A 25,988-nucleotide genomic window follows, 5' to 3' on the forward strand; every position below is an offset into this window, starting at 1 on the left:
CATGCCCACATCATCTTTTCAAACCATCTCCCTACACCCCTCCCCAAGACTCTCCAGAGGCCTCCTGTTGCACTTACAGCAAAGTCCAGGGACACGGCCTACAGGACCTGCCTGAGCCCACCACCTCTCTGACCTGCTCTTGACCTCCCTCTCCTGGCTCTCCAGCCTTCTTGCTCTTCTGCATCGTGGAAGCTTAATTTCCCCTCAAAGCCCTACCCTCACTGACCCCTCTGCCTGGAGTCCTTCCCCTCTCTCCTCCCAAGGCTGGAGTCTCAACGACAACACTGCCTTATTTATCTCATTCATGCTCTTCTCTCAGTCTGAGGTCATCTTACTTACTGGATCGTTTCTATAATGTCATTCACCCCCACCCAATATAAGCTCCAAGACGGCAGGGTTGTGTCGACCTGTGTGTAACTGCCTCGGCCCCAGCAGTTAGGACCGTGGCTGACACTCAGGGAGTGCTCAGTAAGTGTTTACTGAATGAATGAATGAAATCTAAAGCAAAGGGTGTCCCTTTGCGTTTTGCATTTCTTCCTTCCCAACAACTGCTGAAATGATGGAAGAGGAACACGGAGACCTAAATGCACCACAAAGAGGGACGGGGAACCATCAGCAGACAGGATGGGAGTGGACGCAGGAGCCGTGATTGCTGGCAGGAAATAGCACAGCTACTGGCCAGGGGACAGAGGTGCTGAGCTCCAGGCTCAACGCCGTGTGTGTGGAGGGGGGTGTGGGAGGGGGGAGGGGGAGACATGCACTGAAGACAATCTGAACTCTTCGTGCATGCGCGTGCGCACGCACACACACCATACTGTCTTCCTCCATATCCAACCCCAAAATGCCTACAGCTACGTGTTTATTCTAATGGAGTGGGGGGAACCTTTGAAAGGTTCTATTTTGAAGAAATTAAGCCTGCTAAAGATTTTAAAAAGCAATCAAAGGAAGGACTAGAGATTTAAGCCCACAGAAAGTAGAACAGAATCAAAGCGAAGATACAGGGAATACACAAGGTCAGAAGCATTGATGACCATTCTAGAAATTCCGACAGCCACCTAAAAGGAGTTCTACGAGCTAACCAAGGAAATGGAGGAGAGGGATTGTCAAATAAAAAAATAACAGTATTCCCCAAGCTCAAGAAAATGAACCTCCACAGTACAAGGAACTATCGGAACCTGACATGAGGAGTGATAACTGGGCTCCATGACCAGCTTTATTGCACACAATAAAGCAACATATCCCCAAAGTTCTGGGGGAAAATCATTATCGATTTAGAATTCTGTATCCAGCCAAAATATCAGTCAAGTTTGAGGATTACAGGAAGGCATTCTGGATATCTAGCAGATAGAAAGCAAGTATAAGACAGTAGCCGACCAGTTACGCGTGAGAGAAAACCAGTAAGAACCTGATCAGGATATTGAACTGCCATCACTGCAAACCTAATTAGTAAAACGTCACCAAATGAACTGTGAAATATCAGGATTCGTTTCCACCATCAACATGCTCGATTTTTAAAGTTGAAAAGTTAGCGACTCCTTCAAGTCGTTAATTACGAAACACAAACGACAGCACACATATTTCCCATGTGATTTTTCTCCCCTGCCTCGGGTCAAAATGGGAGATTTTTAGGGGCTAGGAATGATTTGTGATGTACTGGAACTAAGTGTTAGGTGCCCCGGGTGACGATCCTCAAGAGCTAAAATAACAGCCTACCCGCCTCCGTGGCAGCCGAGCCGCTTACTGGCGTCTCTCTGGAGCAGGCCTTCTAGGAGGGACCGCAGTTCCGGCGAGAAGGCCTCTGGGAGTTCCACGTTCTGGGGGAGGAAAAAACAAGATTTCAAAGATGCCCTCCTGGAAACAGGGCCCTGATGCCCAACCAGACCTAAAGGCCATTTCTTGGAAAAGGACAGTGTTAAAAACTGCAGATTCACTGTGAATTAATATTTACTCTAAAGAAACGTGAAACCGTACTAGTCACTTTCTTTTTTTCTTTTAAGTAATCTCTTTGCCCAACGTGGGGCTCGAACTCACAACCCCAAGATCAAAAGTCGCACGCTCCACCAACTGAGCCAGCCATGCAACCCAGATAACTAGTCATTTTCAACGTCAATCCATAGCCTGGGGCCAGGTCCGGAGAAACAGGTCTCCCCACTCTTCTGCGCCTCAGTGATTTTTCCTTTTCTTCGATCTCCTTACTTTAGTTTTTGACTTTCTGGATCTCTTTCTTACTGAGGGGTGACAAACCTTGATTTCTGCCTTGGCATCTATTTCCACTAAATTGCCAGTTAGGAATTCTAGGAACTGTATCTCCACTCATTTGTTTTTAAGAAAGCAAATTTTTACACTGGTTGTTAATGGAATGAGACGTGAAAATTATAATGCAAATAAGAACGGAGTTTTTAGGGGCACCTGGCTAGCTGGCTAAGTCGGTGGGGCATGTGACTCTTGATCTTGGGGTTGTAGGTTCGAGTCCCATGTTGTGGGTAGAGATTACTAAAAAAAAAAAAAAAGAAAAGAAAATCTTAAAAACAAAACAAAAACAAAAACCCACCAAAGCACAGAGTTTTCAATCTCCTTACCACGGTGAGGGTCATTCGGTCTATCTCATGCTTGTCTTTGGTTTTGTGCTGTCTGAAAGGGCTGTGCCTGTGGAAATGAATAGCATCCTGTGACAATGTGGTATCAGGTCACTTTGTGCAATGTCCCTGGCTCGTATCTGAGTACTCTACTGGATCCTGTTACTGTTCATCCAAAACTATAGAAATACAAAAGCCGTACACATTTACCGTGCCCAGAGAAAGGCTGGTGTTGGGGTACGTTAGTGTCTCAAGGGGGGGGGGGTGTTTATGCTCACTTGAACGGTCTGATCCTCACGTCAGTGAAATCATGGTACGAAAATATGCTTCAGCAAATATATTCCTAGTGATATTTTAAAATATCCTTAAAAAGAAAACAATCAGCCAGCCGGTAGTCATGAAAATGAAGGCCATTTATATAACATTTGTCATGTTAGTGTTTCAGATAATGACTTTCATACAATTTTATCTTTTTTTTTTTTTTTTAGAAAAATGGGATATTAGTTTCTTAAACAACCCAAAGAACATACCGAAACACAAAACAACTGCAACCGAAACACAACCAAGATGAACACGCCTCCCCCACTGGTAACTAGGCGATACCTTCCTTTGGTGATAACAGACATTAATGAACCCTTGTCCTCGGGGCCCTCCAGTTCTGAGAGCTGCTTTCTCCTGTTTTACTTAAGGAGAGCCCCAAATGTAGGAGTCAGCAGACCTGGGTTCAAGGTTGTGACAGGCGTGTTTACTGGCTGCAGGCCAGTCACGGAAACCGTCAGTCTCGATTTCTTCATCTGTTGATGGGCACAAGGCCCCCTACTTCACAGAAATGACGAAGGGAACAGACAGGCACCGTGTATGCTGGTCACGGCCAAGACCACAGCGGTGTACAGGAGGTATGTGATACAGCAATCATTCGAGAAATTAATAAGCAAATTATTCCTACTCTTAACCCTGTTGTTAAAACCCTGGAGAAGCTGGCTTTTAAAGGAAATCTTATTAAAAGAGACTAGTAAACATGCCAATTACAAAATCCTGGTCTTTTTTTTTTTTAAAGATTTTATTTATCTATTTGAGAGAGAGAATGAGATAGAGAGAGCATGAGAGGGGGGAGGGTCAGAGGGAAAAGCAGACTCCCTGCTGAGCAGGGAGCCCGATGCGGGACTCGATCCAGGGACTCCAGGATCATGACCTGAGCCGAAAGCAGTCGCTTAACCAACTGAGCCACCCAGGCGCCCAATCCTGGTCTTATTTAATTTGAAAATTAAAGAAGGGATATATGTACATGACTGAGTTTCCTTACAGCAAGACGTGCCTAAAAAATGGTGAATCCTACAGTTTAATTTCTAAGGCGTATATAACATCATCACAGGCAAGATACTCTATAAAGTGGGTTGGAGAACTGAGCACATAAATGAATGTGATTCAGAAAAGAGAACTCATCCTTGCACTACTTACTGCTCCCACTCTGACCATCCTACTGAATTAGTGAAGGGATGCACTGAATCATCTCTTGGAAGGGATTATTACATTTCAGAGCCTTGATTATCTTAAATATTTTAATGTTCATTTTGTACAAGAGAGGGCACTCTAATGCTTTATTGTCCTTCTTGCCATGCAATGAAATAGAGTAATTTCCATCTCTTGAAAGCAGTAATTTGAAAAATAAACTCTAAAACAAGGTGAATGAGTGCCAAGCAAACATGCACTAATCTTTAAACTAGATTTTGACTGGAAATGTTCTGTTCACCCTAATTGTTTCTTAAAAAGAAAAATGTACAATGATTGCAGTTAAAAAGCAAATCGGATAGAACAACAAATGGTATGTTTGCTGATTTATAAGATATTATCATTTTAAAAACCATTCCTTGTATCATCCTCAGATGCAAAAGACGCGGAGATATTCACATGTTCGTGGTTCGAGAGAAAAAGGATGAAAGTTTATGAAATCTTGTAAGACTTCAGTCTCCGCTGACCCGGCCGTCTCCGCCCCACGCGGTCCCTGAACGCACACCAAGGGGTTGTGCGCAGATCTCCCGGCGCGGGGACGAGCCCTGCTGGTTTGGCTCCTGTGCGCGGTGCCGCGGGGACCCCGCTCCTGCTCTCGACCCCCGCGGACGTGCTGCGACTGCCGCCGGAAGGAAAGCGCTGTGCCCTGACCCTTGCAGCGGAGGACCGCTGTGTTCTGACAGAAGTGCTCTGTGCTAAATGTAAAAAGTCTTTCATGAGACCGGAGGGAGGCTCGCAAGGGGGAGTGGAGTTGGAGCCGGGGGGTGCCAAAAACATTTCCAGCACATGAACCCTGTCACTACCAAGCCCGCTGTATATACACCGCTATTCCGCGGCCGACTCCGTTAGGCAACAGTCGGAAACGCTTTTCAGCGATTCGGCTCTGGGCCGTGCCGCGGCCAAAGTCTGCGCTTTCAAGTTCGACATCTTGATGCACATCTGTTTCCAATGCAGTCTTGATTATTCTTTGTGAACAAAACCAAAGATTCCGTTTCTATTTTGGAAACTGTTAAAGAAACCCTCCGACAGTAATAATCTCCGCTCGGAGGGAGGCACGTGGTGCTCCCGGACCGTGTGTGGCTGCCGCTGCGCCCCGGTGCGGCCGCTTTAAATAGGACACAGTTTGGGGCCTGACCACAGCTTGCGGGGCGGCTGACTTCTCCCAGCAGCGCGCGCGCGGCTCTCCGGCGGCTCTCGGGCGGCTCTCCCGCGGCTCTCGGGCGGCTCTCCCAGCAGCGCGCGCGCGGCTCTCTGGCGGCTCTCCGACGGCTCTCCGGCTCGTGGCGGGGCGCCGCGGGAACACAGTTCACATGTGCGGCGGGCAGATGCGGCTTTCGCACAGACCGGGAGCGCGCACTGTACGTTTTCCCCGAACGGGTGGGGAAATCGTTCAAGATGTGAGAAGTGATGGGAAAACACACACGCGTGCGCGCGCGCACGTGGCAGATCACGTTCACAGCGGAATGATGAGTTCAAGAGACTACGTTTATAAGTAAGAGTGATTCAAAACTCTTACGTCAAAATTTAATTTTCGAATACCAAAAGGATGACATGTTACATCAAGTATGAGTTTTGAACCTAAGCCAACAGCTGCCAAAATATTTATAAGCATTCCTTTTTTCCCCCTAGAGGAACAAACTCAGTAACCTCGGGCAGAGCTCAGCGGTCCCCAGACCACCAGCCAGGCTCTCTCCCTGCATCTGACACCTTCGGGGACCGACCATCAGAGGGGACGAGGTTAGGATCAAAGCTACTGTCACATCAATTCTTTTCCTTGACAAAGATCTGAAATCTAGATTGAGGATCAGGACAGCAATCCCACACAGGCGCAACAGGAAACCTTCAATACCCGGCCCATCCCCGTGAGTCCAGGGAGGCAGAACGCAATCTCAAGCCTGGACAGCTTGCGCGGCTCACACCCAGACTCCTTTCCTTCGTGCCTCCGCGGTATTCTTCTACAGTGGCCAGGCAAAGTGAGGGTGCGTGAGGGGTGCGGACAAGGGTTTCAGCAGAGGCGGGGGGACACCCTGGTCCGTGGAAGAAGCATTCAACTGAAGAAAAGAGAAGCGAAAAAGACCTGCTGGTGACCCCCTGTTCAAGCGCACTACGCCTCTGTGGGAAGGAAGGAAGAGACATGCTCTGCCTGGGCACTGCTGACCTTTTGGGCAGGGCAATGTTTTGTTGGGGGCAGCAGGGCCGGTCCTGTGCATTGTAAGATGTTCAGCAGCATCCTTCGCCTTCACCTAACAGATGTCAGGAGTAGCCCTTTCCAAAGCTGTGACAACAAAAAAGACTCCAGGCATTGCTAAGCAGCACCCCTTAGCTTCCTAGCTTCCGTATCTGAGCACCCATCGGAAAAAACCAGCATCCACCGATCAGCATAGCAACATCATTTGGCTACTTGCCTCCTTCCTGGTCCCAGGCCCGCAGGTCCTGGCCTTTTGCCTGGGTCCCCACACCTGTCCCCCATCTCCCTCCATCCAGTGCCACATGCATGCTGCTATGAGCACCTTCTTCTGACGAACACCCAGCCATGTCTCTCCTTTGCATAAAAGCCTCCAGTCTCTGGAGCCCCCACCCCCCACATGGCGTCCTAGGCTTTCCCTTCTTGACCCCGCCTCCTCGACCTTCTCCCCCGGCACGCCCTCCTTGCCCAGGTCACCACTGGGGAAAGGCAAACTGTCCTATATTTTCTGCTCCCCGCAGGAAAACATGTTCACTTTGCTCCAGTCTTGGAATCGCCAACCCTTTCCAGGCCCCCTTCACAGAGCATCCCCTGCATGGAGTCTGCCCTGCTCTCCCAGGTCAGCCCTGGGACCCATTTCTTTGCTCCCCAGGATACTGCAGTCCGCCTTGCTCATGTGTGTGGACATCTCTACTTTCCTGTGAGCTCCTTAAGGACTGGATATGGCTTCCCCCCCACCCCCCGCCTCTCCTTCTTCCTCTCCCCAGAGCATGAAGCACAGTCTCCTGCATATTGTAGGTACTCAATAAATGCTTACCAAGTTTACTCTAAATCACTTAAGTCAAAAAACATCTCCCTGCCCTTTGGTTTCCAGGCTCTTTCCTTTCCTGTGAATGGCTTCTGGACAAGCAAGGCAGAGAATGGCATAAGATCATAAATCGTAGTGTGAAAGGTTCATCCAGTCCCATCTCTTACACACTGGAAGGTTTCTTTGCACGCCAGCTCAACAGATGGTCCCTAGACAGTGACGGGGACCTTGCTACCTGTGATGCACAACACTCCTTCAAATGCTTAAGTGGGCATTGTTGTGTCGAGCTGACATCTTTCCCCTCCTTAAAATGCCTGCTCTTGGGAGCAGTGCAGCATGAATATAACCCTTTCGAGAAGACGGATCCTTGGCCAGCAGGGAGCCAATCATTAGCGTTCCCCTAAGCCTTGTACCCAGCTCTTCCAACCTTTCCATAAGAGCCATGGTTTCTAGATCTTTCCCCATTTTCCTCTTGTCCCATTCATCCCATCCTCAGGAACACCCTCTGGATGTCTTCCTGTTGGCCAAGACTCCTCTTGATGGGAGCCGCAGTGAACACAGCGTTTCCCCCGAGCCCACTCGAGGACCTATGAGGAATGAATCCCTCCCAATTCAGTACTCTGAACCTGACCTGTGGCCAGATATGGCTGGATTCACTTTATTAACCACAAAAAAATCACACTGCTGGCATATCGTTAATAATTACATTTTCAGATCTTTCAAAAACAGTGTCATGCCAGATCATCCCCAATCTATATGCGTGGACATTATTATAAAGAGACTAGTATCAAACGAAACAAAGACATGAACCAAGCCCTAAATACACGGCTTGGCAGGTTTCCCTGTGACATTTTACTACTGATTTTTCAATCTTGACTTGATGTAGTCAACGGTTTCACTGTTGCATGGAATTTTACTGTCTCAAAATTCCGGGGGTGTGGATTCTGTACCTCCCACCCCATCTCCGGTGGGGGCCCAGACAAAGACCCAATGCGTGTCTTCGCGTGCTCACCTCACATAGAGAGACTCCACCGGGTGGTCTGTGTGGGAAGTGGTTTTCTCTGGCCTGTCTTGCAGAAACTCTCTAATTAGGTCAGCGAGTCTGATGATGTGAATTAGGGCCATCCAGGCTCCACACATACAGTAATTCAATTAAGGACCAACAGGACCTGGCTCTCTGGGCAGTAATACAATTTTGGCTCCCCAGTGAAAATGGTGAGCAGAGAACTAGATTACCAGAGCCCTGGGGAAGCAGCAAGAGTGCTAGGACCCTAATCTGGGGGAAACATGGAGTCCAGCCCCTTTGTCGAGCATGCTAATTACGGTAAGAGGATGTGGCGGTGCTCAACGAGGCTTCCCAGTGGGAATGTGAAAAGCTCAGCAAATGACCAGACCTGTCGTGTTCACAGCAGAAATAGGAGGAGGAGGGTCTTGATCAGGACATGTTAACATAAAGTGCTTTTTGTGTCCTTGTGGATGAGGATGACCAAAAACATATTTTCAAAACGTAAGATTTCCATTCCGGTTGGCTGAAAATTCTTAAAAATTAATGGAAAAATGTTAACATGATCATTGTGCTCGATACGGGGACATATATTTGACAGTGCTTTCATTCCCTACTCCTTCCGCTCTATTTCACCATCTTTGGTGGTTGAGAACTAACACCAATTAATTAAAAACACAAAATTATGCAGTTTCATTTTTGTGTTTTATGAAAAGCAAATTAACTTCAGCACGCTTCTGAATACATGCACGCTTTTAAAATCGGTTCACTTTGGGTCTTGGTCCTTTCTTGTAACCCTCAAAATGCTTAACGTTGGCAAGACAATCATGAGTAACTGATTCCTAACGAAAAAGATTATCCTACCTTCTTCAATTATCCACATTTTAAAATAACTCTCAGGCCCCAAATAAGGCTTATCCCTGGGACCACTTCAAAGCAGTCTTCTTTTAGGCTTAAATGTGTTGACATTCCTACAAGGTACGGAACAAAAATACGAAACTGTAAGCTTTTGCCTAAAAGTTTATGGGAGCAAAGCTCTCGCTTTATAAGGCGGAACGAGCCCTGGTCATCATCTAGGTTAGCACTGTGAGATCTAAAATGGTGTCAGAGCCTAACAATGTCTAACTGCTCTGGGTTCTGATCCGAGGACATACCACGGCGACAGTAACAGAAGGATGCATTTCACTCACCCTCGCAGAAGCTTGAAAAGCATGCAACCCAGGGAGAACCAGTCGGCACTGCTGTCATACGCTGTCCCCTTTTGCAGCACCTCGGGGGCCATGTACCCATGGGTGCCACTAGGGAGAAGAAAGTGCACACACAGTTATCAGAACACGCCCACCTTACAAAATGGTAACAGCTCAGCCAAGAGGGTCAGATGTCCTTTGTGGAACGGCAGCAACTATAAACATGGGGGAGGGGACAATGGGGGCTCCACACAACATGATGCATGGAACAAAACAACCTTTCCTGTCTGAATTAGTATAAGAATGAATATAAATAAATTACAGTAGGAGATAAATATGAAAACATGCAAGCTCCAGTCTCGGAGGGGAAATCTGAACCACGTCAGTCTTTCTGCACTACAGCTATGAAGAGGTCTCCTGCCTATTCCAGAGCTCTTGTGAGGACGTACAAAGGGTGGGCGTGAGGCTGGGGGAGGGAAAGATAAGCAGGCACCTACAGGTGGTGCCACGGACCCTCAAGGGATGGGGACATCCCTCCTGTGTGGCGCCACCTCTGTGCTAAGTCCTTAGCACATGCTAAGGGTGGGGGCTACTTACTAACATAGTCAGCGACAGACCCCAAGGGGGTGGGGAAGAAGAGGGGGCCCAAGCCGACAGGTACAAAAGATGGAGAGATCCCATGTCCAGTTTTGAGGGCTGCCGACAGACCAAAGGACCCCGCTAAGCAAATGTGAGGATGGTTTTCAGGAAGTTGAGAAAAAGATTTGGGAGGACGACCATTTTATCTTGAATTGCACTATTCTGCAACTCTGAATCCCCTCCTGTTGTACCATTCCCCACCCCTCCTTCAGGATTTGAGCGCGCACTGTTCCTTCTAGAAGAGCGAGAGGAGGCTCGTGGGGGGCTTTCAAAGACGCAGCCCGAAAGGGTTCCTGCAAAAGCTATGCCCTCCAACCTGTCCACCCTGGCTGATCTTCCTTGACAAGGTGGGTGCTAAGACAACACCTCTATCGCACGGGGTTTCCACGCAGATTCCACGTACGTAAGGGGTTTAGAAGGGTGATGGCACAGAAGAACAACTTGATCCACGTCAGGGGTGTTCATCTCTAGTCTTACTTTATTAGAGTCACGTTTAAGTTATGCTCACTCATAATCATTCCCGATCCAGGATCAGGACTGGGCTCTAAAGCGTTCTCACTTTGGAAGATGGCTCTCAAGCAGTGAAAATGGGCGCTGGTCCATCATGGCAGGCCCAGCACTTGGATGAGCTACACTGTCCGGAATCTGAAGTCTGACCGTGTCAGGCCAGCTGTGAGGGCACGGGAGGGTTCTAGGAGGGGCATCCGAACCAGTCTCGGGGAAGGGTTCATTTCAGCACTGCCCAGAAAGACCTTGGTGGTGACCTGCAAGCCTATGATTCCCAGGATCAAAACCCACTTCTGGGATGGGAAAATAATACAAGGATAAACACAGGGGGCTAAGCTGACACCGGACACAATCAGAGATGGATCCCAGACCCCCTGCCACGTGGCTTTCTGATTCTGCCTGTTTGGCAGCAACTGCTGCTTCCCCACATTTCCCACTGAAGAGCCGAACTACTCTGAACCCTGAAAGAACACCTGGAGGTTCTGAGACACTGTGGCATGAGACACAGCCTTGCTGTCTTAGAGAAAATAAGCTGGAACTCCAATCCGGCACTGGTAATCTATTCAATCCCGAAAGCCTTTCTCTGCTTTCTCAGGACTACCGCATAGTTAACTTTCAGTTTACAGTAATTTGCGAGTCATTAAATGGACGCACTCAGTTTAAGCCCAAATTGGGAACCTCAACCACAACACTTCCTGTAGACGGACCAGCTAGGTGAAGTCCAAGGATCACACCTACAGCTTTGAAAAGACTTGGGAAACCACGTCCAGGGCGAAATTCTGGCCAAAAGCCCTCATCGAGTCCAAAGTGGACCATTTCCTAGCCTCGGGGAGTTCACCCGTGTAGGGTAAGGAGTCCAAGCTCTGGACTCAGACAGAACTGGACTTTAATTCTAGCCCCACCATGTGCCAAGTCTGTGACCCTATTCAAGTTACGCGATGTCTCCGGACTTCAGTGTCCACACCAGAATGTAGATTATTCCACAGGTAACCTCCAGCGCTTCTGTGAAGATAAGAGCTTATTCAAAGCAGCCGGCCCCACATGCCAGGACAGTGGATGTCCAGCCGGTGACGCAGTGAGCACTGCGGCTGCTGGCACCACCGCGACCCACACACCAGCCCCTCCCTACACGGCCAGTTCCGGGGGGTCCCTGCGGCACTGCCCCCGCCAGCCAATGGTACCTAAAAGCTTGCTGCATTCATCAGTGGACTTGACCCTCACAACACTCAGATGAAATAAATACCACTGGCATCTCTTTAGAGAGAGGAAAAAAGGAGGCACAACTTGGAAGCGGATTCAAATCCAGATCTGCTGCCTCGAAAGCCTTTGTTCGTGGCCAGGAGATGATGTACTTTTAAAATAGTGTCCTCACTATCATCATGCAAGCATGGAAACCAACCTTCCCGATCCTACCCCCTTCTACAGCTGCTGTTGGAATCCGAGAACAGCTCACCGCTCAGAGCTGACAGGTGAATTACAGTAAGAAGTGGGTGCAGCTCTGTAAGGAAATCAATAACCCCATCACTGGAATTAATTCCTTTGCAAGATTAACTCTTCTGAGCTCTTGGATTCGCCTTCCAAGGTGGCTACACTAAATTGATGAAATTAGCATACCAAATAGCTACTGCATTAAAAATTCAAACAGCCCTCTTAAAAATGCCTGATGAACTTGCTGAGAGAAGCTTATGCAACCACAGGTTCTGGCCTAATAACTGTAAAGTGCTGGCAAAATGCTAATGCCATTATCTCTGGACCCCAGATTCTGCAGGAAGGGAGAAATCTGTTTACAGAATCGGTGCTCTCCACCACACACATTTGCTCCGGGCTTTAAAAGGTGACTCTGACTTAACGTAGCCCCTCATCAGGTATTGCAGCAATGCAGAACCACTTGACCTCTACACCCACAGAAAGAAGGGTCTGGGGTTGATTTTCTGCATGGATGTGTGAGGTGAGACCCCTGGGAGATGAATGTTAACTCAAGAGGGACAATAAAATGTAACTTTAAAGGATTTCAGTGCTGAGAGTGATATATTTACCAAAAAAAAAAAAAAAAAAAAAGAATAAAGCAACACTCGTCTGTTCTACCACAAAATGCACCCATGTCCATGCCCTCCACCTGGATAAACTGATGCCAAAGGATCAGAAATGAAAAGCAGTGTGTGTTCCCTTCTGCTTCTGCAGAGGCCCGGGACCTGTCCGTCCCTGGACAGGGGTGAGCAGAGGGGTCAGGTGCTGGCTGAGGGCTGTGGGGCAGGGGGTTCCCTCCACATGGTCTGTTGGAGGACTGATGTAGTTAATGCTCAAGTCTAACATGGCCTGCTAGCGGATGATTCGTGTTTTTAATTAAAATAAAAAAAAGATTCCTAATTTCGCTCCAGGGAAATAAAAAGCCATTTTGAAAACGAAGGAGAAAGTAGATGGAGACAGACGCTTGAGCTCTGGGCCTCCCTTGGAGAGCTGTACGCAGATGCCCCTGCACCTTGCCGGGCACACGGGCTTCCCTTTCTCCTTGGGACAAGTGCAGGGATTTAGTCCTGCCTACTCTGTAGACGAGAAGACGGAGGGGCAAGCAGGTGAACAGACTGACAAGGGTCGCACAGCCGGCATGGCTCAGGTCTGCTGCGGAGGCCCCTCTCTCCCCCAGACACCCGGGCCCCGGCGGTCACACTGCGGGCCCACCTATGCTCCCCAAAGACAGAGGAGGCACACCCAGCTTAGCTCCGCTCCCATAACCAGGGCTATGGGGCCTGCCCCCGACCCAGCGTTATCACATATGGACAATCCCCTCTGGCAAGAAAAAGCTGGGGGAGCAAGCGAGCAGACTGGGCTCTGAGCCAATCTACGCGTCGCTGGAGAGGAACAACAGTGAACGGTGAACAAAGCTGACGGCACTACTCACACGCTTGCGTGGGGCTTCTTTTTGGAAAAGTCACAGGCGAGACCGAGATCGGATATCCTGACGTGTCCGTGCTCATCCAGGAGGATATTTGCGGGCTGAAGAGAAAGACAAGATGATCTTCAGGAGTTCCCAAATTGTCATAAGCTTTGAGAATCTCTACAACCACAGGAACGTGATACCCTATCATTTTATCTGAACACGAATTCCACACTATCACATCCAAGTTGGGTATGATGCTAAAAGTCACACTTTTCATGTTTAAATCCTGCAGGAAAGTGGCAATGACAGACACAAAGGAGTCTACTCATGAGATAACGAGACACAAGGCACGGAGCTTGCAGGGCTGATGACCACGGTTCATCAGAGTTAAAAAGTACTTCCCGCTCCCCACCCCCCAAATAGCGAACAGCGGCCCAGCCAGAGCCGCGCACCTCTCCACAAAGGGAGCGCGTCCACCAGCTTCTCAGCTTCTGCGAACCACAAAGGCCTCAGGGGATGAGCCCACGAGGCACAGGACAGAAAGGAATCTCACGAGAATGTACCACCATGGACCTAAGAAATCAACACATTCCACAGTGCCGCACCAATCCCGATGAACGGCATTTCTGCTTCTGAGGACAGAATCAGAACCCAGGACCTCACCGAATGACCCAGGATGACTGTGACCACAACTCTGATGAAATGTATCTACTGAGATTAGATTTAGCCAGCATAATCATGGAAAACAAAGCTCCTCTCCCTAATATACATTGAATTACAGTCATCTTAATATTTTCCTGCTGGGTATCAACTATTGTTTTGCTTGAAATAAAAATAAATGGCATGCTATTATAAAACTGAAGCATGAATAATCATGAGTGACTAGAATTCAGTTTGAATAGAAATTAAAAAATACCACTGCCTACTGAATAGCTTAGAAAACAAAACAAAAAAAATACAGCATAAACATGATTAAAGACCGATTACAGATCTAAATTAAAATGTATTACAATAGTGCTTCATGGGCTTTCAGCATGTAGTTTATTCTTCTGCAAAACTCACACGAAGGAAACGAAATGTCATGCGCCAACCAGTGTCTAATTATTTCTAATTCAATGAAAATACATTTTTTTCTTCTTCATGCTCAGATGAAAACTAAGGAGATAATTTCGTAACCTTGCAGAAAGCTTTAAATTTTACAAAGTGTTTTGTGACAAAGTAAGAAGCTCAAAAATAAAATATAATATTTTAGATTCTTGGAAGGCAACCTTAAAAAGCGAAGACAGCTAATCAAAACACAGCAGCTCCTGAGAGAAAGGAGCGTAATCTGCACATTTCAGTCGGTTACACTGGATTCATTTGAGAAAGAATCTGAAAGAGAAGGCAAACACCTCCCCCCGGAATGTATTTACCCTGTTGGGAAACTGTCTCTCCTATCATTTTTCTCCTCGTTATTATGTGCACGTTACTGTATTTGCATGATCATTTCTACAATTTGTCAAGGTCCCTTTTATCTCTATCCCTGTCTTCTCGAGATGAGTGTCACCACGGAGGTCCCGAGCAAACTCCTAGCTCCCTTATGAATGCAGAACCCAGGACCGAGCACCATGGCCTGGAAGGGGGAAACTTGGAATAGACTCACTGCATTTTTTTCCAAATCCAGAGAGAATAAGAATGAAGAAGCCCAGACACAGCCGTCTGGGGCTCTGCAGTTCAGGGACCTAGAAATCTGTTAGTGATTTTGAAGACAGTCCTAAAACAATGTGAAACTCTCCGAGTGGCCTTTAGGGGAAGTTCTACAGGTTGATCGGCCCTGCCTCCGACGAGCTAGGACTCAGCCGTTCTGCGTCTTGGTTCACCTGTGTATAAATCCCGGAAGACACACATTCTCTGCTTTTCATCTTTGTACATCACCAGTTCTAACACAGAGCCATGGCCAAACCAGTTGCTTAGTGAACATTAAGTGCATTACAATTAACTGTCACATCAGCAATGCCAAGAAACTCCTACACCTTGCTTTTCATTAATTCATTGCAATTTTTGAGTTGGTGTGTGTGCTGCGCCAGGCAGGGGAACACACATTGAGCGGGCAGTGACAACTAGGAAGGAAAGGAGTGCCTGGCACAGAGTTTAGAATCTGGACAGAGAGACATCACACAGATGTGACCTCACTGGGGCTGAGGGGAGGGAAATGGCATGTCCTGTGAAAGACAAGGGACCGTCTGGAGACCCAGGACCACAATACCTACTGCACAGCTCCCGGGAACAGAGTGCCTTACCTTCAGATCTCTGTAAACCACAAACCGATTGTGCATGTGTTCCAGCCCCAGGATGATTTCAGTGGCGTAAAACCGCATTTCCTTCTCAGAAAACACCCCGTGTTGTGAAAGGTGATAGTGCAAATCGCCCCCTGGAACCAGAGACGCAGAGGTTAATACAAAGTGTGTCAGTTCACAGGAAACAAAAATCGCTGCCATCCTAAATAGGGCACAGTTGAAAAGAGGCAAACTTTGCTTCTGCTTTGTCTATGTATCTGTCTTTGACTTCTGTAGTTTGCCAAAACACTTTCAGAAGTATAGAGGAATCTCAAACATTAGAAGACTTTCATGCCAGGATGGCTGGGACAATACACAACACAGTCATCACTCTCAGACTGGGAGTCCAGCTCCCAGATGCACCTTCACAGGGTGGGGGTATGGGGCAGCTAGGTTATCTGCTTTGAGTATTTACATCCTTACATCCTATAACTGGACCAACCATGTAATGATCCAGCAGATGGCTTAGCAACTGGCTCCGTGGACAATAAAGAAAGAAGCACACAGAGAAACAAAACAATCATATTGATAGATATTTGGGAAAGCAGATATACAGTAAAAATTTAACTGGTGAAATCCAGGGAGGTGGGTATTTGGGTGTTCCCAGGAAAATTCTTTCCATCTTTGCCCCATGTTTGCAACTTTTTCATAATAAAATGTTGGAAAAAGGCAATCATCATATGAGCTCAAGTTACAGAGACAGAGAATGTCACCAACAGGGTAAGGGAATGTTCTTATAAACTGTAAAGGAATAGCCTCTACTGATCTGGAGAAGTTAATGTGTGGCCAGCTTTATGGCCCCTGATTTTGCTTACGTATCTCCCCTTTCACGCACACGTGTTCCTGTATAACCACTGGCGGATCAAGATGTAAAAGATTTCCGGCATCCCAGAGGCTGCCCCGTGCCCTTCCCTGTCAGTGCCTCAGCGCCCGCCCCTGGTTAGGCCAAGGGAACTCCATTCTGACCTCTCACCATCCCTTAGTTTTGCCTGTTCTGAGAGTCACGTACATGGAATCACACAGGAGACATGCTATGGTGTCTGGCTTCTTTGCCCATTATTATGTCTGGAAAATTCCTCCATGTTGTTGAACGGATCTGGTTTTAAGTCAAACCCTCAAAACATAATAGAACCTCAAATGAACTTCCAAAAAAAAGGTAATTCATTTGCTATACTGTATGCATTTCATTTCAAGCTCTTAACTTGGAATATATACCGTGTCACGCTCTAGTATTAGAAAACTATTTTTCCAGCTAGAACTTTCTCGGCATTTGCAGCGTCATCATTCATAGCTTAAAAGATCAATGGCTGGCTGGTCTGGGCTGAGGGTACAGAAGATTCGGCCCGAAGCCATGCTGGCCCACAGCCAGTCCTTCAAAGTTGTTTTCCGAATACACTTCTATCTTTGGCCTACGTTCTTATGGGGGATTTCATTCCTAAAAGTTGAGGGTCAGGAAACAAGCTAATTAAAGATGTAGGCCAGCTGCATTCCAGAAAATGCAGTTTCACTCTGCGTATTTTATGAAAATCTTTTCCAGAAAATGCAATTTCCTGGTGAGAGTCTAGGAGGGCCAGAGGGGAATGGTGGTCAACATTTTAAAATGAATTCTAAGGGAAACTTGAAGAGTAAGGTTTCCTTAAACTTCAGTGGGAACCCAATTATCCAAAAGACCCAACCGCCAGGGTGCCTAGATCAGTGTCATGTCCCGGCGAAGTCTTTCCCTGCGTTCAGACTTCCTGCGTGTCGCTCACCGTTCATCAGATCCAAGATGAAGCAGAGTTTATCTGGAGTATGGAAGGCATAGGTCATACAGACAATGAAAGGACAGTCCTAGAGAGAAAAAGCAAGAGTTTGTAAGAAAAACAAAAGCTGTCCCGGGAAGCACGTGTTACCTGCTACCAAACAATATCCACAGCTTTTCTCATCCACATGGCTGCCCTGTGCGTTGAGCACAGACCCCTCCGTGGTAGCCTTAGTGGCCCCAGCAAAACAGATCTGATAACATGACAAAATGCATAGAGACAGAGCATTACTAAGTGGAACAGATGAATTCAAAGGTCTCATCTCTCTCAGATTATTCATGACCCTTTTATCTGCATCTTCTTCAAAGGACCCAGATTCTACAGAAAAATATTGCTGCCTTGCTAGTCTTTTTGTTGGTCAACATTTTTGTGCTGGCTAGTCAAATATCCATTTCAATCTCAGATTCTGATGTTGGAATAACCATATCACATATATCACAATATAGGGAGGAAATACCTATGTTATTGTCTTGAAACACTGGGCGAGCATAGAAGGGAATTCAACTAGCTTTTCAAAGTGGAAAAATATACCAAGGTCAGGGCCTGAATAACTCAACTATAAAGATGTCAGTTTTCCCCAAAGTAATCTAGAGATTCCATGCAATTTTAATTAAAATGAAAATCAACAAGCTGATTCCAAAATGTATATGAAAATGTACACAGCTAGGAAAAGTAGAGACATTCTAGAAGAAAAACAAACCTGGAAAAGTTACATCACCAGATATCAAGACTTACTATAAAGCAACAGTGAATCAGACAGTGTGGTAGTAGCCCAAAGACAGACAAACTGACCAACAGAACAAAAGAGAGAATCCTGAAATAGACTCAAGCATTAACAGTCAATTGATTTGTGACAGACTGACAAAACAGGGTGGGAAGAAAGGATGGCCTTCCCAATCACCGGCACTGGAGCAACTGGGTATCTGCACAAAGGAAGTGAACATCTACCCCTACCTCACACCACACACTAAAGTCAACTCCAGGCAGACAAAGATTTAAACGGAAAACAATGAAGCTTCTAGAGGAAAACAAAGGAGAATATCTTCATGACCTTAGGGTAATTAAAGATTTCTTAGGCCACGAAAAAGCACTAGCAGTAAAAGTATTGCTAAACTGGACTACAATAAAATTAAGAACTTCTGTTCTTCAGAAGATACTATTAAGAGAGCAAAAAGGCAAGTCACAGAAAAGGAGAAGATACCTGCAATTCATACACACATAAAGGACTCACATTTAGAATATACAAAGAACTCTGGTAAATCGATAAAGAAGAAGGCAAACAACCAACAGAATAATGGCAAAAAAAAAAAAAAGGCAGCAGAAGTAAAAAAAAAAGTAATTAATTAATTTTAACAATGGGCACTTCCCATAAGAGAGTATCGAATAGCTCACGAGCCTCTGAACAGATGCTGGACCACAGTGGTCCCCAAGGAAATGTATTATTGCAATGTGTTATCGCTAAAACCCACGAGAATGGCTAAAATTAAAGAGACTGACAATACCAAGTGGTTGGAAAGATAGGGTGGAAATGGATCTCCCATATATGGCTTCTGGGAGCTCACAATGGTACAAGTGCTCTCGAAAACTGGTGCTATCTGCCAAATCTGAGCACCGTCTGCAAACCCTATGACCCAGCATTTCCACTCCCGGGTATACACCTCACAGCAACCTGGACTTCTGTGCACCAAAGAGAACGGCGTGAGACTCTTCCTCGCAGCACTATTCACAACAGCCCGAACTGGGAAGTGATCCGTCAGTGTTAGAATGGATGCATGGGGGCACCTGGGTGGCTCAGTCATTAAGCGTCTGCCTTCGGCTCGGGTCATGATCCCAGAGTCCTGGGATCGAGCCCCACATCAGGCCCCTGCTCGGCAGGAAGCCTGCTTCTCCCTCTCCCACTCCCCCTGCTTGTGTTCCCTCTCTCGCTGTGTCTCTCTCTATCAAATAAATAAAATCTTTAAAAAAAAAAAAAAAGAATGGATGCACGAACTGTGGGATATTTGTGCAGCAGAATACTAGACAGCCACGGTCAGCAAGCTTTTTTGCAAGGGGCTAGACAGTAACTGTTCTCACTTTTACAGGCTCCATGCGGTCTTTGCTCCATATTCTTTGTTTATTTTCTATACGATCCCTTAAGAATGTAAAAACCATCCCTGATTCACGGGCGGTACAGAAACAGGCTACAAGGCAGATCTGGTTCACGGGCCTCGCACAGCTTGCAGGCCTCCACTGGTTAGCTGCAGGACGCCCTACTGCTCTGGGCAATGACTCAGATGGATCTCGCACACAACACTGAGCGACAGAGGCCCAGACGCAGAAGAGTACATTCAGACAAAGCCCAGACACGGGCAAAGCTAAATTCCGGTGTTGGAAATCTGGGCAGCGGTTAGCCTGGGTGAGGGGTGGGTGACCGGAAGGGGCACAAGACTTCTGGAATACAGGTCACTTTCTGTCCCTTGACCTGAGTGCCGGACGCGCGCGTGTGTTCCCTTGGGAAACTTCATCGGTGCTAAGCCAAATTTATGACTAGGTCTTTACATACAGTGTATACTAGCCACTCACCTGATTCAAATAAAAACTGGCAAAAAAACAAAACAAAACAAAACAACTATATCCACTTTTTTAACAGAAACAAAAAATTATTTGGGGCGCCTGGGTGGCTCAGTTGGTTAAGCGACTGCCTTCGGCTCAGGTCATGATCCTGGAGTCCCGGGATCGAGTCCCGCATCGGGCTCCCTGCTCGGCAGGGAGCCTGCTTCTCCCTCTGACCCTCCCCCTCTCATGTGCTCTCTGTCTCTCTCATTCTCTCTGTCTCAAATAAATAAATAAAATCTTTAAAAAAAAAAATTATTAAATTCCACAGAAAATATTCAAGTTTCAACAGAATAATCCATACACTGAATTTGCATTGTCCAAACCTCTGTTTTCAGGGCAGACCAATAAATCTGAGTTAATACCTTTCTATACCAAAGAATCAAGAACTTGAATTCAATTTCCATATATCTTCCAGAGGAAATAACTCCAGAATGAATTACAAATTTCATTTTGTGATCACCTAGTTTTTGCCTTAAAACGCTGTTGAGGTGGTATTAGTGACTACTGACTTCAAGCCCAATTTTGCTTTAAATAGGCAAAATAAAACTGCTTTCCTTTTTCTGTTAAAAGCCATGTTGCAAAAAAAAAAAAAAAAAAAGCCATGTGGCCTTCCTGGGGCCCTCCTGGAACTACATAGGGAACCACCTTTCTAATAGCCTGCTGAAGATGGCTCATGCTGCTCCTTCCTTAGTGGGGTTCCCCACACACTCTGGTTCCTGATCTGAAGAGCAATTCAGATGTCACACAGAGAGGCTGGTGGACCCAGAACTTAGTGTCTTTCCCAGATAGAGACAGCAACTGCACTCGCTCCACCAAGGAGACAAGTGGACCCTGCCAAGGGGTATTTCTGAACACGATGGGATAGGATCCTTCTAATGGTAGCCCTGAGAAAGTAGCAAAAGGGGCAAAAGGTTCACTTAGATCTTATGTTATTAAGATGGAACACGAACTGCCGATTTAGAATCACAGGCTGAGTAGGAAGGGCCTTTAAAAAAAAAAGATCACCTGGTCCAACTTGTTTATTTTTAAGACAAGGAAACTAAGGCCCTAAAAAGGGGAAATGACTTGCCTGAGGTCATAAAGAAATGTGGTAGCCAGCCAAGATCTCACCCCCAAGTCTCCTGACCTTGTCCAGGGTTCTATGGTATGCTGCTTACAAAGGCAGGGTTTCTGTAGCAATGTAAAAGGAAAGCTCAGTTAAAGGGGTATGATTCAGTTGTCTCCACACTGACCGCAGTCCCTCACCTCTCTCAGGTGCTGGGCAGAAACCACACCGGGTCTCGTGCGAAGCTCGAGACACAAAGAACCAAATACAGACCAATACGACAAAACAGGCAGCAATTTAATGACGGTGCAGGTAGAGTTCCCAACATAATCACGGTTAAGATGTTTTGCCTTGATTACCAATTAAAGGCAGTAAGAACTAGTGGATCTATTGGAGGCAGACCCTCAGTGAGGACTTCCTACAGGTACTGGGCAAAGTAGCCTGTATTCTGTAGGGACTCTGTGAAACTCTAATAAAATACACCATGAAGTACTTAAGAATTCTCCACCCTGCAGTCAGAGGAAGGCTTATGAGATCTTCCCGCTTCGAACACTTTGTCTCCAACTGCTGTTAAGATTTTTTTTTTTTTAAATCCTCAGAACTGGCCTGGAAAGCTCTTGACGGTCTGGTCTGGTCTCTGTCAGTCTCTCTCCCCTCTCCAGCTTCATCTTGTGCGACTCACGCATCACTTCAGACCCCGGCTCTGCTGACCTTCCCTGAAGTCCTCAAACCCTCCTGAAGTGCTCAGGACCCAGATACGTGCTGGCACCTCCGGTGACTTCCGAGGAGTATCCATTGTCACCCCCCTCACCCCCCCCGGTAACTGCTTCCTGGGCACTGGGTACCTGTCTCACAGCTCTTGCCACACGTCCTAATTATCTATGCATTTCAAGATCGGGTGAACAAATATCACCTTCTCTCATTCTGTGCAGCTCTAAAAGAGCAAGGCCCAGAGTCACGTTTTGGGACCCCCACCTGCAGCAGAATGCCTGGCACGATCTAGGCACTCCAATATAGTTCAGGAATGAATGAGTGAGACTTCAAGGACATGACGGGACTGTTTCATGAGGGTGCTAATTGCTCTTTCCCAGCTACGGCCATGCTTATCCTGGTTCTGAAACTTGATTTCCCTTTTTACTATTCTAGAATTACAGAATCCAACCAGGAACAGTACTTCCTACTGCCTCTTTAAAAGGTCGGGGGAAGGAACACTCAATCTGAGACTGGAAGGAAAAAGAAAAAACTTCCAGTAAAAAGAAAACTATAACGAGTGACTTCAGTTCAGTTTCATGCCAACACCCTGGGAAACCACACTATACAGGTTAATCTGAAGTTTAACCTAGTGATGCCAAGAAAGATCATTAAAAAACCATAAAAAGTGGCCTTTGATTAGCAAAAGACAGAAAAAGAAAGAAAGAAAGAAAGAAAATGAAATTCCAAACAGCTTTATTACAACTCTTTTGGTTAAATTATGTATTATTTTTTTTAAGTAAGCTCTACACCAGTGTGGGGCTCGAACTTATAACATGAGATCAAGAATTACATGCTCTCTGACTCAGTCAGCCACCCCTTGGTTAAATTATGTATTGATAAGTAAAACACAAAACAAAACAAGAAAACCTCAAAATTCCCAAAAAACAAAAACAAAAGCCAGGTTCGATATTTGAATAAAAAATATAAACAATATAAACAATTCTTTAAAGTTAGCTCAAAGTAGTAGACCAAATTAATCCCAGTTTTTTATTTATTCCCTTCAAGGGTAAGACTGGGGAGGAACCATACCTCTACTTAACTATATTCCCCTTCACCTGGAAAAAATAAATATAAAAATGCGCCATGAAAATTTCATATATAGTTTCCAACACCAAAAATTTCTTTTTCCATAGGCTTTCTTGAGAATAAATATCCAAGGTGTTGGAGATAACTCATTAAAAATTAATATTTTAATTATCACTTAAAATCTGGAATAAGTGTGCATCCATGTTTGAAATTTAAGACGACATTCCCAAAAGAACCCAGAAACCAGTGCCATTCGAACCGATTCCAATACAGTGTGCAAGCTGCTCAGTCTCCACTCCAACTAGTTGAAAACATGGTCGTGCACACAGGATAGCTCTTATTTGAAATGCTTAATGTCCATATGTTGGGAGGTAGTGGCACATAGATAGAAATTATTTATAGCTAAGGCATTTTCACTTATTACGGTTGAGCTACATTATGATACTCTTCTACTTCAGTAGCAGATAACCTTTCTGAAACTGCTTAAAACTAATGCTAGAATAATATAAACCACAATACAATAAATACAGGTGTAAACAAAAAAACATGGAGCCTATCAGGTGATAGTAAGAAAGGAACAACAGGGGACGGCTGGGTGGCGCAGTCGGTTGGGCATCTGGTTCTCGATTTGGGCTCAGGTCATGACCTCAGGGTCATGGGATCGAACCCTGTGTCGGGCTCTGCGCTCAGCAGGGAGTTTGCTTGAGATTCTCTCTCCCTCTGCCCCTCCCCCGTGCACATGTGTGCATTCTCTCTCTCTCAAATAAATTAAAATCTTTAAAAAAAAAAAGGAACACTGGCCAGGGAGTCTACAGACTCTGGACAAGGAAATTAACCTCTCTGGGTCTCAGGTTCCTTGCTTCCTAGTTGAAAGGGATTCTCTGATTCACCATTAAAATCTGATTCCTTCATCCTTTGGGTGAGGTTGGCCCTATTTAGAACCCAGCTAGGATATTTGGAGGCCACGCCCTCCCCAATAGATCTCACTGCACACAAACCCTCTTGGCTCAGTGTTTAACCTTAAATTCACATGTGAGGTACTCAGCAGGAGTCTGGCCACTCCACCGTCACTTCCTGCCTTCCCTTCGAGACCTCGAGTCCCTGACCTCCTCTGGCAGGCCTGCTGGTGCACACGGGCATGGCCAGGTTGGACACAGAGTTTTTCTGGGTGTCTTCATAGACATCTGTTCAAATAAATAAAAGCCAAGGCTTTGCTCATGGGTCATACCATTCACTGCAAAAGAAGCCAGAATGGGACACTATTTTGCAAGAAGACACAGGGTAAAAGTTTTTGGCACATGCTGAGCTAAAAATGCTACCTGAAAACAAATACAATATCCAACAGGTGGAAACATGGTCTTGGAAATGGAAATGAGCAAAATCCACAGCAGGTAAAAAAGCAGCAAGATAGATAACGATAAAGCCACCCTCTAGAGACTGGGGACAGACCCAAATCCAGTTCAGGCCCAAGTAACCCGCAATGCTTCCTCTCTCTGTTTATTTACAGAGGACAAGAGCTGCTTTCCTCGCGCTCTTTCTTCTCTGGGTTAGTCCTCCATCATGCAGTCAGTTCTTAACTAGACTCAAGTGATTTCGTTGTTGTTGCCATGATTACTTCCTGCCCTCTCTGCAAGCATATTCCGCCAAGAAGGAAGCCATAAACAGCCACTAAAGGGAGAAGCCGTGGGTGTGCATGATGATGGTCGCTAACACTTCTCTAACTCCCAAATTAAACAGAGATAATATGAGAATTACACACTATTTATATTAACTTAGTGCTGCTCTTCCCTGCTATAAATTCTAACCCACCCAAGAACTGGCTAGCTGCATACTTTGCTGGAAAAGAATGCCTGTATTTTAAATAAATTGTCCTGATATATAAAACCAACCAACCAACGAATACAGAAACAAGCAGTGCTCAAAACAGAATACTTACCCCTGTACTCACAAGAGACAACATAATCCTCTCATTTAAGGCTAATGTTTCTCCTTGTTTCATCTTGATCCTCTTCTTATCCAAGCATTTCATTGCGTACCTAGAAACATAAATGTTATTGAAAAAACTCTACTGAAAATATATCTAGGCTGCTTTAAACGATACATGTCGTATGGGGGAAAGTTTCTAAAGATTTGGGAAGTGTCTAAAAGAAGCAAAATGGTACCCAAGTGTCATGCAAAAAAAAAAAAATTGTTTTTTTTTTAATTTTGCATGTATTAAGAAAAAAATTCAAGGCCCCCTCCAGGAGGCGAAGCATACCTCCCCACTCCTTAGATAAGGGCTGCACACAGTGAGCTCCTTCCTAAGAGAACAGCATGGAGGAGCGGGACAGGGATGTTACGGTGGAGGAGCCTGACGAACACTACCTCAAGCAAGTGGTCAAGGTCAGCATCAACAGTGATGAGTCATGTTAATGACCGGGGCATCCTTGATATGATGTGATGAGAATGGGGTTTTCTCTGGGGTCTTGCTTCCAAAAGCCCACAGCCCCAGGATAACCGTGAGGAAAGCGCGCCTAAACTGGATGTCTAATAGAATGTCTATTCTACGGTATCCCTGACTGGGACTCCTCAAGGCTATCCAGGCCATCAAAAACAAGGAAAGTCTGCGAAACTGTCACAGTCTAAAGGAGCCTCAGGAGACATGATGACTTAACTGTAACATGGCATCTGGGAACAGAAAAAGCCATTGGGTAAAAACTAAGGAAATCCAAATAAAGTAGAGATTTTAGTTAATAATAACATATTGATACTAGTCATTTGTTGTGACAAATGTAAGACAGGGAGACTGGTGTAGGCCAGGGGAGCTCCCCTGTGCTGTCTCTACCTCCTTTCTAAACCTAAAACTATTCTAAAATAAAAAGGTTTCTTTAAAAAAAAATCCAGCAATAATTAAGATATTTCTATCCTTACATGAACAGAAATTCCAATCCAATAAGAGCATAAAGTACAGGGATATAAATAAATTCAGTGAAATAAATTTTGCATGTATCGTTGCTGCCCAGTACTACCATGTGTGTGTTGTGGGGGTGCAGGGATATGTGTATAATATTTAGCATTTAGAAATTGTGATTTAGCAGTGGTCAAGATTTTGCAAGAGTGCAGAGTGCAAGACTCAAACATTGACAACCAACAAAATGAAAAGGGAAGGCATGTGCTCAAA

The 25,988-nt window shown here is 45.8% G+C and overlaps 1 protein-coding gene across 1 annotated transcript in view; it reads right to left on the minus strand.

The window, feature by feature from the left end:
* Positions 1–25,988, minus strand: part of GRK3 (G protein-coupled receptor kinase 3) — a 119,954-nt gene that overhangs the window by 14,241 nt on the left and 79,725 nt on the right. Inside the window, exons 9-15 of the mRNA XM_044921304.1 lie at positions 24,765–24,864; positions 17,359–17,437; positions 15,572–15,702; positions 13,314–13,408; positions 9,272–9,379; positions 2,580–2,646; positions 1,714–1,814 (exon numbers count right to left, since the gene is read on the minus strand). Coding sequence (XP_044777239.1) covers positions 1,714–1,814; positions 2,580–2,646; positions 9,272–9,379; positions 13,314–13,408; positions 15,572–15,702; positions 17,359–17,437; positions 24,765–24,864 — 681 coding nt within the window. The remainder of the gene's footprint in view (positions 1–1,713; positions 1,815–2,579; positions 2,647–9,271; positions 9,380–13,313; positions 13,409–15,571; positions 15,703–17,358; positions 17,438–24,764; positions 24,865–25,988) is intronic.

This window comes from Neomonachus schauinslandi, chromosome 14 (assembly GCF_002201575.2).
Source record: "Neomonachus schauinslandi chromosome 14, ASM220157v2, whole genome shotgun sequence".
Lineage (NCBI taxonomy): Eukaryota > Metazoa > Chordata > Mammalia > Carnivora > Phocidae > Neomonachus > Neomonachus schauinslandi.